The sequence below is a fragment of the Callithrix jacchus genome, chromosome 5 (genome assembly GCF_049354715.1).
Source record: "Callithrix jacchus isolate 240 chromosome 5, calJac240_pri, whole genome shotgun sequence".
NCBI lineage: Eukaryota > Metazoa > Chordata > Mammalia > Primates > Cebidae > Callithrix > Callithrix jacchus.
The window spans coordinates 155,656,724-155,671,292 of record NC_133506.1 but is presented as its reverse complement, the minus strand read 5'-3'; the positions used below and the strand labels follow the sequence as shown (position 1 = coordinate 155,671,292).

The 14,569-nt window shown below is 46.0% G+C and overlaps 1 protein-coding gene across 10 annotated transcripts in view; it reads right to left on the bottom strand.

The window, feature by feature from the left end:
• Window positions 1-1,242: 1,242 nt before the first annotated feature.
• The window catches only part of CCNA1 (cyclin A1), a 78,437-nt gene continuing 65,110 nt past the window's right edge, over window positions 1,243-14,569 (bottom strand). For 2 of the 10 annotated variants that reach the window (XM_078375587.1, XM_054256768.2), the window contains 8 exons: window positions 11,902-12,090; window positions 6,828-7,074; window positions 6,513-6,637; window positions 5,841-6,064; window positions 4,525-4,729; window positions 3,139-3,252; window positions 2,070-2,203; window positions 1,243-1,497 (listed from right to left, as the gene is read on the bottom strand). In XM_078375587.1, coding sequence (XP_078231713.1) covers window positions 1,446-1,497; window positions 2,070-2,203; window positions 3,139-3,252; window positions 4,525-4,729; window positions 5,841-6,064; window positions 6,513-6,637; window positions 6,828-7,074; window positions 11,902-12,090 — 1,290 coding nt within the window. In that variant the 3' untranslated portion in view covers window positions 1,243-1,445. Of the gene's footprint in view, window positions 1,498-2,069; window positions 2,204-3,138; window positions 3,253-4,524; window positions 4,730-5,840; window positions 6,065-6,512; window positions 6,638-6,827; window positions 7,075-11,901; window positions 12,091-12,564; window positions 13,094-13,231; window positions 13,550-14,569 lie in introns of those variants that run through there. The other 8 variants (XM_035302491.3, XM_035302488.3, XM_008998135.5 and 5 more) reach the window with 8 other exon arrangements.

Below are 14,569 nucleotides of genomic sequence, written 5' to 3'. Positions count from 1 at the left end.
CTGAACAACATGGTGTAACTCTGTCTCTACTAAAAACACAAAAAAAATTAGTTGAGTATGGTGGCAGATGCCTGTAATCTCAGCTACTTGGGAAGCTGAGGCAGGAGAACTGCTTGAACCTGCTAGGCAGAGTTTTCAGGGAGCCAAGATTGTGCCATTGCACTCCAGCCAGGGTGACAAGAGTGAAACTCCATCTGAAAAGAAAAGAGAAAAAAGGGAAGGGAACGGAAGGGAAGGAAAGGGAGGGGATAGGGAAAGGAAGGAAGGAGAGGGGAGGGGAAAGGACGGGGAAAGGTGGGGAAGGGAGGGGAAGGGAGGGGAAAGGAAGGGGAAGGGAGGGGAAGGGAGGGGAAGGGAAGGGAGGGGAAGGGAGGGGAAAGGAAGGGGAAGGGAGGGGAAGGGAGGGGAAGGGAAGGGAGGGGAAGGGAGGGGAGGGGAAGGAAGAAGAGGGAAGGGGAGGGGAAGGGAGGGAAGGGAAGGGAGGGGAGGGGAGGGGAGGGGAGGGGACGGAAGGGAGGGGAGGGGAGGGGAGGGGACGGAAGGGAGGGGAGGGGAGGGGAGGGGAAGGGAAAAGAAAAAAGAAAAGAAGCCTATATAGATTAGTGAACTGTAGCTCACTAAAGACCGGGAATAATTCAAGCCACACCAAAGCTTAGGGTGGAGATCTCCCAAGAGACACGGTTGGTGGGTTGGGTTTCTTATTCTGATGTTTCTTCTGAAGGTGAAATTTGCTTTTTCTACCTCCCAAAGCATCTTCTAAGACAGAAATACATGTTCAAGGGATGCCTAAACAAACCTGGTTGGAGACATAATAGCAACTCTGTACAAATTAGCATGCTGTCCTCAGATTAGAATTAAATGTCAGTGACTTCGAAGATGTATGTGACCACATTTGGGCCTCACCGCTGTCTTACTGATTCGGATGGCAGAGTGGCACGAGAGGAGGCAGTGCTTATTTGTAACCCTTCACCCATCCGTCTCGGCTGTCCCTTCCTTCCTTTGCTAATCTATGGAGAGCTATCTGGGGAATAAAGAAATAAAAAGGAAAAAAGCCTCAGAGTAGCCACTTACCCAACATGAAAATCCCTGGATGCCTCAGAATGCTTAATCCTAACAGCATGTCTGTTGACTAAACCAGTTTTGAAGAATGCTTGAAACAGAGATGACGCTTTTAATACTCTCAACAAACGTTCCAGGCGAGTATGTCAGCCATGATCACTAGTAAAAAAGTCTGACACAGGGTCATAAGACAAGCAGTTTATTCTTTTAAAAATGTTGGACAATATTACAAGCTACTAAAGTCTAAGGAAACCTAAATACATTTACATTTTCAAATGTTATCTATAGCGTAGCAACATTAGTCGATCCAGCCTGCAGAAACCTATGAAAATCAATGGCACTTTTCATGTGGAGGTCAAGGCCCAGAAGTGCTTCCATTTGGAAACTTACTGTAGAGGAAGAACTGCAGGTGGTTCCATGAGAGACACATGCAGGTACCTGAAAAAACACCCAAAGCCAGGTCAGCACGAGCCAAGGACTTCACTGTTATAGAATCTTCTCTGGGAGGCTGAGAAGGGTGGATCACGAGGTCAAGAGATCGAGACCATCCTGGTCAACATGGTGAAACGCCGTCTCTACTAAAAATACAAAAAAGATTAGCTGGGCATGGTGGCGCGTGCCTGTAATCCCAGCTACTCAGGAGGCTGAGGCAGGAGAATTGCCTGAACCCAGGAGGCGGAGGTTGCGGTGAGCCGAGATTGCACCATTGCACTCCAGTCCGGGTAACAAGAGCGAAACTCCGTCTCAAAAAAAAAGAATCTCACTTAGGCCACAGAAAACTTTCCAGTAGTTTTAAGAGAATGGAAGGAAGCTGGCTGACTATAAGTATTCAAAGTCAACAAATCATAAGATCTAGATGTCTTCACATTTGTTTGTAGATTTGTACATGTAACCTTATATTTCCAACCTGGCACCAGATATACAATGTAACCCATTTCTAAGTCTGAACATTACCATAACGCACTAAGCTTTAAGTAGAGAGTTAAGATATGGAAATGTCAGTGACTTACTTTGAGGCCTTGTACTTCTCCCTAACTGCTTGCTGAGGTCGATGGGGTGTGCCAAGGAATGCCTTATGAAGCTCATTCAGACAGGGCGCAATTTCACTGAATGAATACCCAGTAAATGCAGCAAGGGTTTCTGGCTAATCAAGACAAAAGAAAAAAACTGCTTCACACAACTTTATATTAGAAATCTGAAGATAATCAGTGTGAAATAAAGGAATTAGGTCCTTAGTAAATATCCACATTCATCTCAAAAGAAACCAGAACCTCCTTCAGAGACTTTAGATGTAAAATATCAGAAAGAACAGCCAGGGTTCTAAATTTTGTCATATTATAAACGTATAATGCTCAGTTTGGGGCTGGATCACTTTCCTTGTTCCCTCATGAGTGAAATTTTTACAGGTCCTCACAGAGCCCTGCTTGCCTGCCCATTCTATTTGTACACAAGATGAAAACACTACAGTGCTGAAATAAGAATTACTTTTAAAAAAGTAAAAGAAAATTAAAAAAAGAAAAGAAAAATGCAGCAGAAAAAAGTAGAAGCATTCATAGCAATAAAGGTAGACACCCCACTTCTTTCAGCTCAACAGTGAGCCTTCAGAACCAAACCTAGGGGGTTCCATTTCTGAGGCTGCCACCTTCTTGGGCAAGAGGCCACTCTACTGCCCTGCTGCCTTGAAAGCCCAAGGTGCAATCTTCTGGCCACTCTAATTGGACCCAGGATTTTTTTTTTTTTTTTTATGTAGAGGGTAAAAGTCAACGACTTTTGCTTGAAGCAGTCAATGACGGTACCTCAAGGGCCGTCTATGAATAACAGTGGGCACTGAGGTTTCTAGGCCTGCTTCTGTTGGAGGAGCCTGTGATGTTATCTTCTTGACTTCCTGCAATCTCACTCCTCATAGAGTGAAGCCATAGAGTCGGAGCCATAAAGACTGACAAAGCCATGCAGGACTCAGCAGCATCTTGTGGTTAAACTGTCATTAAAACAGCTGTCATTAAACTAACTTGCCCCCTAAGAGGCAAGCCCATTCTAGATAGACCTTGAATTTCATCCAGAAAGAAGTTAGAATCTTACCCAAAAGTGCTTGTTCACAGTATAGTTGGCCAGGCAGAAAGCGGCTGCAGCCGTCAATGAGGGAAGATACTTCAAGAATGGGTCCGCTTCAAGTAGACTCAGCTCTGCTACATACTAAGCACAAGAGAGGAAAACACACTGGAATCAGAAATGTGACTAGGGTCACAAGTAAGCCTGGAAATGGCAAGGAAATAAACGGTATCTTATCTTTGTTGGATCAGCATCTCCAGAAATAGATGCTCAAAATTATGTACTGGGTTAGTAATTGGGATGCCGGTCTAGAATAGGAGTAGCATTTATGTCGTAGTAAAATGTCAATACATAAGTATTTGGCCTACTCACAAAGTGTAGGCGATAGGTCACTTTTCTTATGCTAGTAGGATGGGTTTATGCTGGCGAGAGAAAGCAGCACTGCTCTGGCAGCTGGAATTGGAACAGAGATTTTTGCCAAAAGACAGAAACATTAAAGCTACTGATCCATCAGGCAAATGCATGCAGTTCAGAGACTAGGACAGCACCAGTGGAAACATCTCATATTAGAAGCAGCATAGCAAGACATGTGGACATCCTTCTTACTCTTTGCATAGCACACATACCAGATCTCCTAGATTACAACAGTTGGAAACTCAGTTGATCAAACCAATACTTTAATGCCTTCAATTAAACTTCTGTAACTCCAAACAACCAACTAGTGCTCATTACTTAATATATTAGGATGAGATCGGAACCATATTAAACTACATTTGCTTTGTTCCCATTCTTTTCTTTCTTTCTTTCTTTTTTTTTTTGAGACAGAGTCTCACTTTGTTGCCCAGGCTGGAGTGCAGTGGCGTGATCTCGGCTCACTGCGACCTCCACCACCTGGGTTCAAGCAATTCTTATACCTCACCCTCCCGAGTAGCTGGGACTACAGGCATGCACCACCTCACCTGGGTGAGTTTTGTATTTTTTGTAGAGACAGGGTTTCACCATGTTGACCAGGCTGGTCTTGAACTCCTGACCTTATGTGATCCACCCACCTCAGCCTCCCAAAGTGCTGGGATTATATGTGGGAGCCACCATGCCTGACTATTTCGTTCCCATTCTATAAACCTAGGAGGTTTCGCTTGTATGTGGTCTGTATTCAATAAGGGAACAGTTTCCAAGCTTAAATTTTGAAACAGTGGGGTGATTAGACAACCTGTGCCTGCCAAACACAGTCAACAGTAATGCCTTGTAACCAGAAGCTGGGTTCTTAAAATTAGCTCTCTTTCAACACTCAACAGTTTTTCTGGGCCTGTGGAGAAAAAAACCGAAAAGGAAAGAATAACTGAAGAATGACGGGGAGAGGTTGATTGTTATGCTCCTTGGCACTGGAAGTTCCTGGAAGTCACGTGGCATACACACCTTAGCCAGGTTCTCTGTCCTGATGCACACTCCTTGTCGCCTCAAGTACTGAAGGAGAAACTGGTTGGTGGTTGGTACTGTCAGATGAAAAGCCAGAACTTTCAGAAGCAAGTGTTCCATTCTTAACAGTTGTCGTTTTGTGTATGTATCATCAGTTATATAGACGAACTCGTCTACTTCGGGAGGATAGATCTCTTCATATTTCCTGGGAAAGGAAGAGTTTTTAGAAGTAAAACCTGAAACCTCTGGCTCTACTGTCTGTGATACCACAGCTAGGCCTCTCCCCATAACACTTGCAAACTTACTTTGCAGCCACATATCCACTTAAATACCACTAAATGGCACGGGGTCTTGACAATATTAAGAGCTTATTTCCGGACCAAGAACACGATTATTACAAGGATATGTGATATTTACTGCTAGGAGTAGTAACAGGAACAATTTCCAACTGAGAATTTTAGGTTTGGGCCTGTGACACACTGAAAGATTCCAAAGGACGGACACTGTAGGTAAACTCCTGCTCATTCTACAGACCTCAGATCATTTCACAGAAAAAAAGTGTTAGGATCAACACAATGACAGAAACAAATTCCACAGGCCTCTAGTTTTTAAAAAGATGCTGTTCAACTTTCTCCACGGAATTAGCAAATGATGCTTATAGCCAAGAGATAAAGTGATATAATTTCACTGTGATCAATTTTTTCCTTCTGCCTTTGTTTCTGCTTTCTTTGGGGGAATTCTGGCAAGTTTTTACGAATTAGCAATGGAATGTTTGAGACCAGAAGAACAGAAAAGAAACTACCACTTAGCGACAGGTCACCTGAAGGTACCTCGGCCACAACCCAGCTCTCTTTTCCCACACAATTAGGTAATGTTATGAGTGACTGACAGTAACAGCAACCAGTTGAAGTAGTTTATTCACTGTAACCAAATAAACTATTCTGAGTCATTTGCTGGGTCATGAAGACAGCTTTTTGTAATGACACTGTCTTTAAATGGGACTTCTACTTAGATTAGAAAACAGCTAAAGGCTGCACTGCAAAAAAGTTAAATTAGATCCTGAATTTGAGCTGATGGCTGCCTTAGTAAGGATGTTGGACTTGTTGCTAAAAATCTTAACCATGTGATTGAAGAGTAAACATGTGGTAAGATTCAGTTTCTCAGTCAACCCTGTGGGGAGGATGGTCTTCTATCAAAGGACGCATGAATGGTTTAAATTATCAAGCATTGCATTTCTTCAATAAGACATGGAGGATAAAAATTCGGTGTTTTGACAGGTGACGGGTTCATATTATTCAAGTCGAAAGAACACTTACGAAGCCAAAAGAATAGCTGCTGTTCCTACGAGCTGCAATTTCCCTCTCAGAACAGACATACACGAAAGGAATCTGTCCAGGAAGTTGACAGCCAGGTACAGAGTCTCTGCTCGAAGCTTATATTCTTCCCCAACCTCCACCAGCCAGTCCACCAGAATTGTGCGCATGCCCTCTGTGATGTCCGGTTGCTTCCTCATGTAGTGTGCTTTGGGTCTGTGCCTTATCTGAGTGGGGAAAAGGTTTTGATGTTTAAATAGTTGCAATTTCAGAAAGATCACTCCACAATACAGTTGCTATTTAAAAATCTCACAAGCAAAGGTTGGAAAGATCCTGATTCAGAGCCAAATAAATCTTTGTCATAACAAGGAAGTGTAAATTTCTGGTTCTGTAATGTAAATTGGCTAGCAAATACCCTGGGATCAGGGACAGGGGAGAATGGCAATATGAATTCTTCCTAGGAGTGAAATATTCAACATATAAATCCTTTGAATCATGTAGAAATAGTCCAAGCAACTGCTACTTGCCATCACGATTAGTTTTTCATAGATATCCTTATGTTTAGCTGTCATAAGAGTGCCATTCACTATCGGTTATGGACCAAGAGTTTATAATTTCTCTTAACAATAAGTGTTTGGCGTCCTGCAGATTGAAGTAGAAAGTACGATAACTTACTTCAGCTTCTCTAAGGTACTGATGAATTTCTTCAGCATATTCAGTCACATTTATCACGTGTGTGTCAAGATCAGATATATCTTCAGGCTGGGAGTGGAGCGACGACTCGACCAGCATCGGGGACACTGCAGGAGTTCAACATTGTCAGGGAAGTCATTTAATTGAAACACTTGTTCAGTCCGCTAACCCTCCACAACTATATTCAGTTGTGAATATAGTTATTACTTACTGTTTTTCTCTTACTAGTTACTAGCTATTGAATGCAGCAGGCAGTTATAAATACAGGGAGCCATCAGCCATAGACAGGTCAGTTACCTGTGTCAAAATCCAGCAGGAAGTGCAGGTCTGACTTGAGTGTGCTGGTATCTAATTCATACACATCCTCAAATGCCGTCCCCTCTCTGCCTGAGCAGCTGTCTCCATTGCCCTGCTCTAGTTCGTCCATGAAGATGTCAAACCCTTGCTTGTGGGGCTCTTGGACCCTGCAATCAGGGAGCGCTTTCTTTCCAGCTGGAGGGAAGGCATTTTCCGATCCAGAAAAACACCTGATTGTTGTGATCCCCTAGAAAAGGTTTGAATCTTTTGTTAGAGGCCACGTCAAAGACCACAGAGGCAATGTGAATGGGCATGACTCAGAGCAGCAGCCTGGGAAGGTAAGATAAATTCTAAACTGAAAAAATTGACAGTGGCAACTTAATTCCCGAAAATAGGTCTTCAAAAGTAAAATTTTTCCCCCTTTATCTTTGTCTACATTTGATATATGGAGAAAGAGCTACCTAAATTTTTAATCTACCTCACATAGGTATCAAAGAGAACTGAAGATTATAGAAAACCTATAGCTCTCTTCCAAAATGAAATAGGTACCACATATAAAGGGAAAATTGTAAATTGGCTTTTACATGTATTGCACCATGAGGTTTTGTAGTCAGCATAACTCTTGATGCAGTTGCTGAGTTCCTACAATTCCCCTCCTTAAATAAACGTTTTCGTCAGAAGGTCCCTGTAATGTTTTCGTTTTATACCCAGTTATTAAAAACACAACAATTTTGGAAACTTATGCTGCTAAATTCTCTTATAAGCCATAGAACCTTTATATATGACTTAATGCATTTACTCTTGGGGACATTTCTCAGTCACTTCTCCTTTTTCTCTACTCTTATAACATGAACAATGGGAACAACATTGTTCACCAGAGTGAACAATACAATGCATCAAACACTGTTGCATATTAAGGTGAGCCATGCTAGATGGCGTGAATGACAGCCGAATCAGGGCAGATGGGCAAGCTCTATGAACTTGAGCTATACTTATGCAAATGCTACTTCTGTCTACCACATTAGCACTTTGTTTATAATGTATCTTGGTGTATACTGTTGAAGGCTACTTCTGAGTTCGTTTGTGGTTCCATAACTTTCCCTTTTATTTATCGAGTTAAATATGTGATTTATGTCTAGTAAGAAAAAGAACAATTATGGTAGCAATGGGGGGGGAATCACAAAGACAACAGAGTCACAATCCTAAGTTACTGTAATCAGATAACCAGACTCCAAGTTACTGCCAAGTTTGACTCTTGCTACATAGATACTGTGTCCATAGGCTGAGACATATATTTAATAAACAAATATTTACTATCTACTATGTGCTGGAAGCTTTTCTAGTTGCCCAGATTTAATTTAGCAGTGAGTAAAATGTTTAGTAAGGACTACCCCAATGGAGTTTATATTCTACTCTGTGACAGAGGAAGGAAACAAACTAGAAAGACACAGTAGGAGCAGAGAGAGCAGAGTGAGACAGTCATAAAGTAAAGAGAACCCAATGAAGGACTTACCACAGGCCAATTAAGGATTCGTTTTTATTAATATTATTTTTGGTTTAGTTCACTGGCCAAGGCTGATCTATGAACTGGCTTTTATTACAGAAGCCACTGGAATTTTGGACAAAGAGTGGTTTAACCTTGTTATTTCTTAAAAGGATTATTCTGGCTGTGCAAAGGAGTGGAGAGTAAGTAAGCCAATCAATTACAAAACTAGAAAATTCTAAGTGAGACACAATAGGGATTTGGTCCAGGAAAAGCAAAACAGTTCAAGACATTTTAAAAAGTAGAGCTAACAATATTTTCTCATTAGATTAGATGTGGGGTGAGAGAAAAATAAGAATCAAGGAAGACAAAGGTTTGGAAGCTAAATGACAGGAAGGATAGATATTCCGTTTATTGAGACAAGGAAGACTTGGAAAGAACACTGTGGGAGTAAGGAAAAGGATGGGGATTTGGTTTACACAAGCCTGAGGTTGCCTATTATATGATCCAAGCGGAGATGCGAAGTGAGCTCCTGAATATGTGAGCCTGCAGTACAGCTCAGAGGCCACAGACAGAAATACAATCATCACCAAATAAATAGCGTTGCCGGGCGCCATGGCTCAAGCCTGCAATCCCAGCACGTTGGGAGGCCGAGGCGGGTAGATCACGAGGTCAAGAGATCGAGACCATCCTGGTCAACATGGTGAAACCCTGTCTCTACTAAAAGTACAAAAAATTAGCTGGGCATGGTGGCATGTGCCTGTAATCCCAGCTACTCAGGAGGCTGAGGCAGGAGAATTGCCTGAACCCGGGAGGCGGAGGTTGTGGTGAGCCGAGATCGCGCCATTGCACTCCAGCCTGGGTAACAAGAGCGAAACTCCGTCTCAAATAAACGTCTCAAATAAATAAATAAATAGTGTTTAAGTCTAGGAGACTAAGAGACTACTAAGGGAGTGAGTGCAAGATTTAGATCAAAGACTAAGCCCTAGGCCACTCTAACTTTTAGAGACTGGATATATAAGTAAGAGTCAGGATATCAAAGAACGGCCAGTGAGCTAGGTAGAAAGCTTGGAGAGAGTGGTGTTCTACAGGCTGAATGAGAAGAAATTATTTCAAGGAAAAAAGAAGGACCAACTCTGTCAAATAATACCGATCAGTCGAGGAAGGAAAAGACCACAAACTGAGTGAAAATAGAACAGGAGAAAAACTAGAGACGGAGAGCATTCATTCAACAAAGGCTGTGTGCCACGCCGGCCAGGCCCAGGCACTGCTCAGTGCGTATGTCAAGACATGGCAAACTCTCAAGATGCGTGGCTCTAAATGCGACAGCTTCTGTGCCATTACTTAACTTACTTTAAGCACTTAAATTACTTTAATTGACATAATGCAAACGGATCCTAGACCTATTTCCTTGATATGACCATTTCTAGCTGGAAAAGGGACCAGTCAAGGGGATCTTACAAAATCAACTTCTTCCCTGTGGTCCAGATTCCAGGGCTGTAATACTCAGGGGGAGAATTTAGTTGAAAGGTTTTTAAGATGGAAAAATGGCAATATATTTGTATGCTTATGGGTTTGACCCAGTAGAAAAGAAAAAAACTAATGAGAAAAAGAAAAGGTGCTAGAGTGACATCCTTGAAGAAACAAGAAGACATGAGTATATTATACACATGGGGGGCTGGCCTTCCATGACAGCAGGGACATGGCAGACACATAACAGGATGTGGATGGCAGAGTATATAGCACATGGGAACATGCGGAGATTCTCTTCCGGTCAATTCTATATTTTTAGGAAAATAGGATACAAAGTCATCAGCTGAGAGTGAGCGTGAAGGAGGAGGTCCCTGAGGATTAAACAGAGAAGGAAAGGTACAAAATAGGTTTCTAAGCAGGTTGTAGAGGATAGGTACAAGAAAATGCAGAGGTGGCACCAGGTAACTTAAGAGGTTAGCAATTTGGAATTTAAAATGCAACCACCTACCGTAGGCACAACTGACAATTCATAAGAACCAAGTCTCAGGCTTCAAGTTTTAAAAAGAAAACATTGCTAAGCAAATTAAAGTTTGTTAAAACCACTTCCACTCAATTTTCTCCAAAGCTTTGAACAAATCACATGAACAGTCAGTAGATGAGGGGCTTCTAATCTAGTTTCTGTCACAACTTTCTTTTGACAGAGACTTAAACCTTTCAGATTTTCTCACCTACAAAATAGGAAAGGTATGGCTTTCAGTCTGTTCAGGTATCTATGATCAGTTAAGTTCACACAACCAATATCTGAGGGGCCATTACCTGTTAGCACTGCTGCTTAGTCAATACTGGGGAGATGTCTGCCTTTAGATCACCCTTTTGGAGTAATCCAGTCTAGCCCTATCTAATCCTGATTTTAACACTATCCCCAATAAACACAGCTAAGATTATCCAGGATTGCTTCAGGCACAGCCCACATCAGTGTGAACACTGCTCTCACCTGGAGGAACCCCAGTTCCAGTTTATTTAGAAGCATTCACATTTCCTTTTAGCCCAGCCCTTAAATTACTTTAATACACATAATCCAAACAGTTCCTAGACCTGTTTCCTTTTTAGTGAAAAAATAACAAAGAAAATTAATCAATATTTCTAGCTAAAACTTGAACCCCTCAAGGTGATCATAGGAAATCAACTGGCTGGGCATTGTCGTGGCTCATGCCTGTAATCCCAGAACTTTGGGAGGCCAAGGTGGGTGGATCACCTGAGGTGAGCTGTTCATGACCAGCCTGGACAACACAGTGAAACCCCATCTCTACTAAAAATACAAAAAATCGGCCGGGCGTGGTGGTTGGCGCCTGTAATCCTAGCTACTTGGGAGGCTGAGGCGAGAATCCCTTGAACCCGAGAGGCGGAGGTTGCAGTGAGCCAAGACAGCGCCACTGCGCTTCAGCCTGGGCAACAAGAGCAAAACTCTCACACTCTCTCTCTCTCTCTCTCTCTCTCTCTCTCTCTCTCTCTCTCTGTGTGTGTGTGTGTGTGTGTGTGTGTGTGTGAGAGAGAGAGAGAGAGAGAGGGAGGGAGGGAGGGAGGGAAGGAAGGAAGGAAGGAAGGAAGGAAGGAAGGAAGGAAGGAAGGAAGGAAGGAAGGAAAAGAAAACAGAAGAGAAAAAAAGGAAAAAAGCGGCCAGGTGCGGTGGCTCACGCCTGTAATCCCAGCACTTTGGGAGGCCGAGGCGGTGGATCACGAGGATAAGAGATCGAGACCATCCTGGCCAACATGGTGAAACCCCGTCTCTACTAAAAATACAAAAAAATTAGCCAGACATAGTGGCGCGTGCCTGTAAACCCAGCTACTTGGGAGCCTGAGGCAAGAGATCGCTTGAACTCAGGAGGCAGAGGTTGCGGTGAGCCGAGAACGCGCCATTGCACTCCAGCCTGGGCAACAAGAGCAAAACTCTGTCTCGAAAGAAGGAAAAGAAAAGAAAGCAACTTCCCCGTAGTCCAGATTCCTGGGTTGTAATACTCAGGGGGTGTTGTAGGTACAAGGGCAAGAGAAAAGTACCTAGCACCAAAGCAGGAGAATCATTCTCCACAAGCATCATTCCCAGTGCGTCTGCGTCATTACCTGGCCACAGGTCCTCCTGTACTGCCCATTTTCAGTCAGCAGCCCTAGCACTGTCCTTTGCGGGGCATCCTGGCCCACCTGGGCCCTGGTGAGTATCTGACAAACATCGGGACCTCCGGCCACAGTAGCCAGCACAACTCCACTCTTGGGGTTGCTGCAGTGCATTGCCTCAGATTCCACGAGTTGCTGCTACCAGGGAAAGAGAAACAGACAAGCTGATTAGTCAACCCCGTCCACCCGGGGCTCCAAGGACACAGCCAGCCGCTAGGAGGGAGAACACCAAGCAATGAGTTTAACACCAATTGTTTATCTTCCCAGCAATCATTAGGGCTTAAAGGGCGTGAGCGACCGCACAGGCAATCAACGCTGCTCTGAATCAAAACAGTCATTTGAATCTCCGAGGGGGGCTTTTTTCCAAGACCTCGTGGAGGGCTGGAAGGAGAGAGATATTCTGACAAGCCTCCAAGTCGGGATACTAAGCCCCATGTTAACTGCGAGTTGAAATCTGGGAGCCCCGTCTTCCCTGCTGAGATACTCATCTCCCCAGACCCCGACCAAAGATCCAGGGTACAGGACTACGGGAAAGCCCGTCTCCGTCCCAAGTGACAGGCAGGGTGCGGCCCCACGGCCTCCTCCCACCACACAGGAGGCCCCAAAACCTGCCTAGACCCCAAAGCAGGCCCCGACGTTATCTTTCTGTGTGTCTGGAACAATTGGCAAGTGCACTGGAGGATCCGGCGGCCTACAGGGCGGTGCAGGGCGGGGCAGGAGGCACCTAGTGTCGAGGGATTCCAGCCTGGGCGGCTGCGGGGCTCCAGGCTGAGGCCAAGCTGCCCACCCGCGTCTGTTAAATCCGCCAATCAGCGGCGCTCCCGGGCCTTCGCGGGGGCGTTTCCATGCCAACCGCGGCGGGTGTGAGCGCCCCGGGGCCGCATCGCCATGGCGACCTGCTCACCTGACTCGCTCTGGCTGGACGCGCCGCGACCCCGGGGCGCTCAGGCCCCTGCGGGACCAACGGGCGGCGGCCTCCAGCTCCCGCTGCGCGTCTCCACCCGGGCGAGCTGGGGTCGGCCGCCGGCGTCGTCACACGCGCCCCGGGCCTGGGAGGGCGGACTCGCCCACCCCACTAATGCCGCGGATGGGGAAGGGACTGTTTCCGTGACCCGTTCTCCCAACAGCCGCTAACTCCCCTGGCTAACGTCTTCTGCGCGGCCGGCTCCTGAGAATCCTGGCTCGGGAGAGCGACGCGGGGCCCTCGGGGCTGCGCAGGCCGCGGCGCCCTGCACACACCGGCCCGAGGGCGCGGCTCGCTCCGGATCGGCTCACACACCTGCGTTTCCTGCCCGGTAGCGGCCGGGGCGCGGCGACGCGGCCCCGAGGGCAGTCGCGGCGGCGTTGCGCCTCCATCGCGGCGGGTCCTTGTGGGCCGCGCCTGTCCCGCCCGGCTCCCGTTGCCTGTGGCCTGCGAGGCGGGAGAGGAGATGTGGGGTTTCAGGGTCGCACGTGGTGCTCGAGGTCCACACGAGAGGTCTTCCCCCGCTGGCTCCTGCGCAACTGCGAGAAGCCGGCCTGGGAAGGCCAAGACTGTGGCCCAGGAAGAGGAAGGGACGCAGGCGACAGCGCTGGGGCTTGGGACGATGAGGAGGTCGGTGGCAGCGCTCCGGGCTGGGGGCTGGGCGGGCGGCCTGGCCTCTTGGGGAGGGGAGTCCCTGGGGTCCTTATACTGGGGGCTCCTGGAAACCCGGGGGCTCGGACGCCTGCACAGGTGACTGACCAGCCAGGTGAAAGAATCGAACTTTATTTAAAATTTGTATATGTGTATGTATGCACACACACATTGCCAGTGCTATAATGTTACTACTTTTGCTTTTTTTTTAAAATATCCATCCGTAAGTCTCTAAATCACACCCCAAATCTATTCAAATGTCCACTTCATGCAAGCAGCGATTATCGCTGGTTTTCTAAGTGGGCATTATTAACGTTTTCGCCAAGCAAACTGAGTGTGGGCATTGTTTTAGTGGGAAAATAGAAGTATTCTAACGAAAGCGCAGGTTGAAACCCGTGCAGTTGCGTCAAATATGAAGAGGAAGTTGGGAAGCATCTGGAGAATCAAGGCTGGGTGCGGGAGGAAGGCAGAAGCGGGTCTTGTTCAACCCGAAACTCATTTCTGTACGTTTGTCAGACTTCTATTCCTTGAGAGACAGAAGTCCCCCTTGCACCCCGGATCTCCTGTGTCATTGAATATGAAGAAAACACCGGGAACTCAGGTAGCATCTAGATTGTCGCAACAGAGTCAGACGCCGGCGGGGACCAAATGCTCTGCTTTGCAAGGCGAATGAAAGGAGCATTTCTGTCCTCTTGCCTGGCGCCACTGTCGGATGTTTCCCCGAGCCCTTCCCCACCTGCCGACAGATTTCCTGGGACACCCAGAAACGCCCAGATTTCCTGGGATTCTGAAGGCCTCAGTGGCTCACTCCGTCAGGGACTCCGCAGCAAGTCCTGCCAAGAGCCCGAGTCGCTTGGGAGCGAACAAAATTGGCTGCGCTCAGGACACCTGGTCCCCTGCTCACCCCTTTTCATCTCATTTCCTCAGACAAAATTGACCGAAACCTCACACCCTTTTCCTTTTCTCCAAAACAGAGGCGCTGGCGCAATGTTTGTTCTTGGA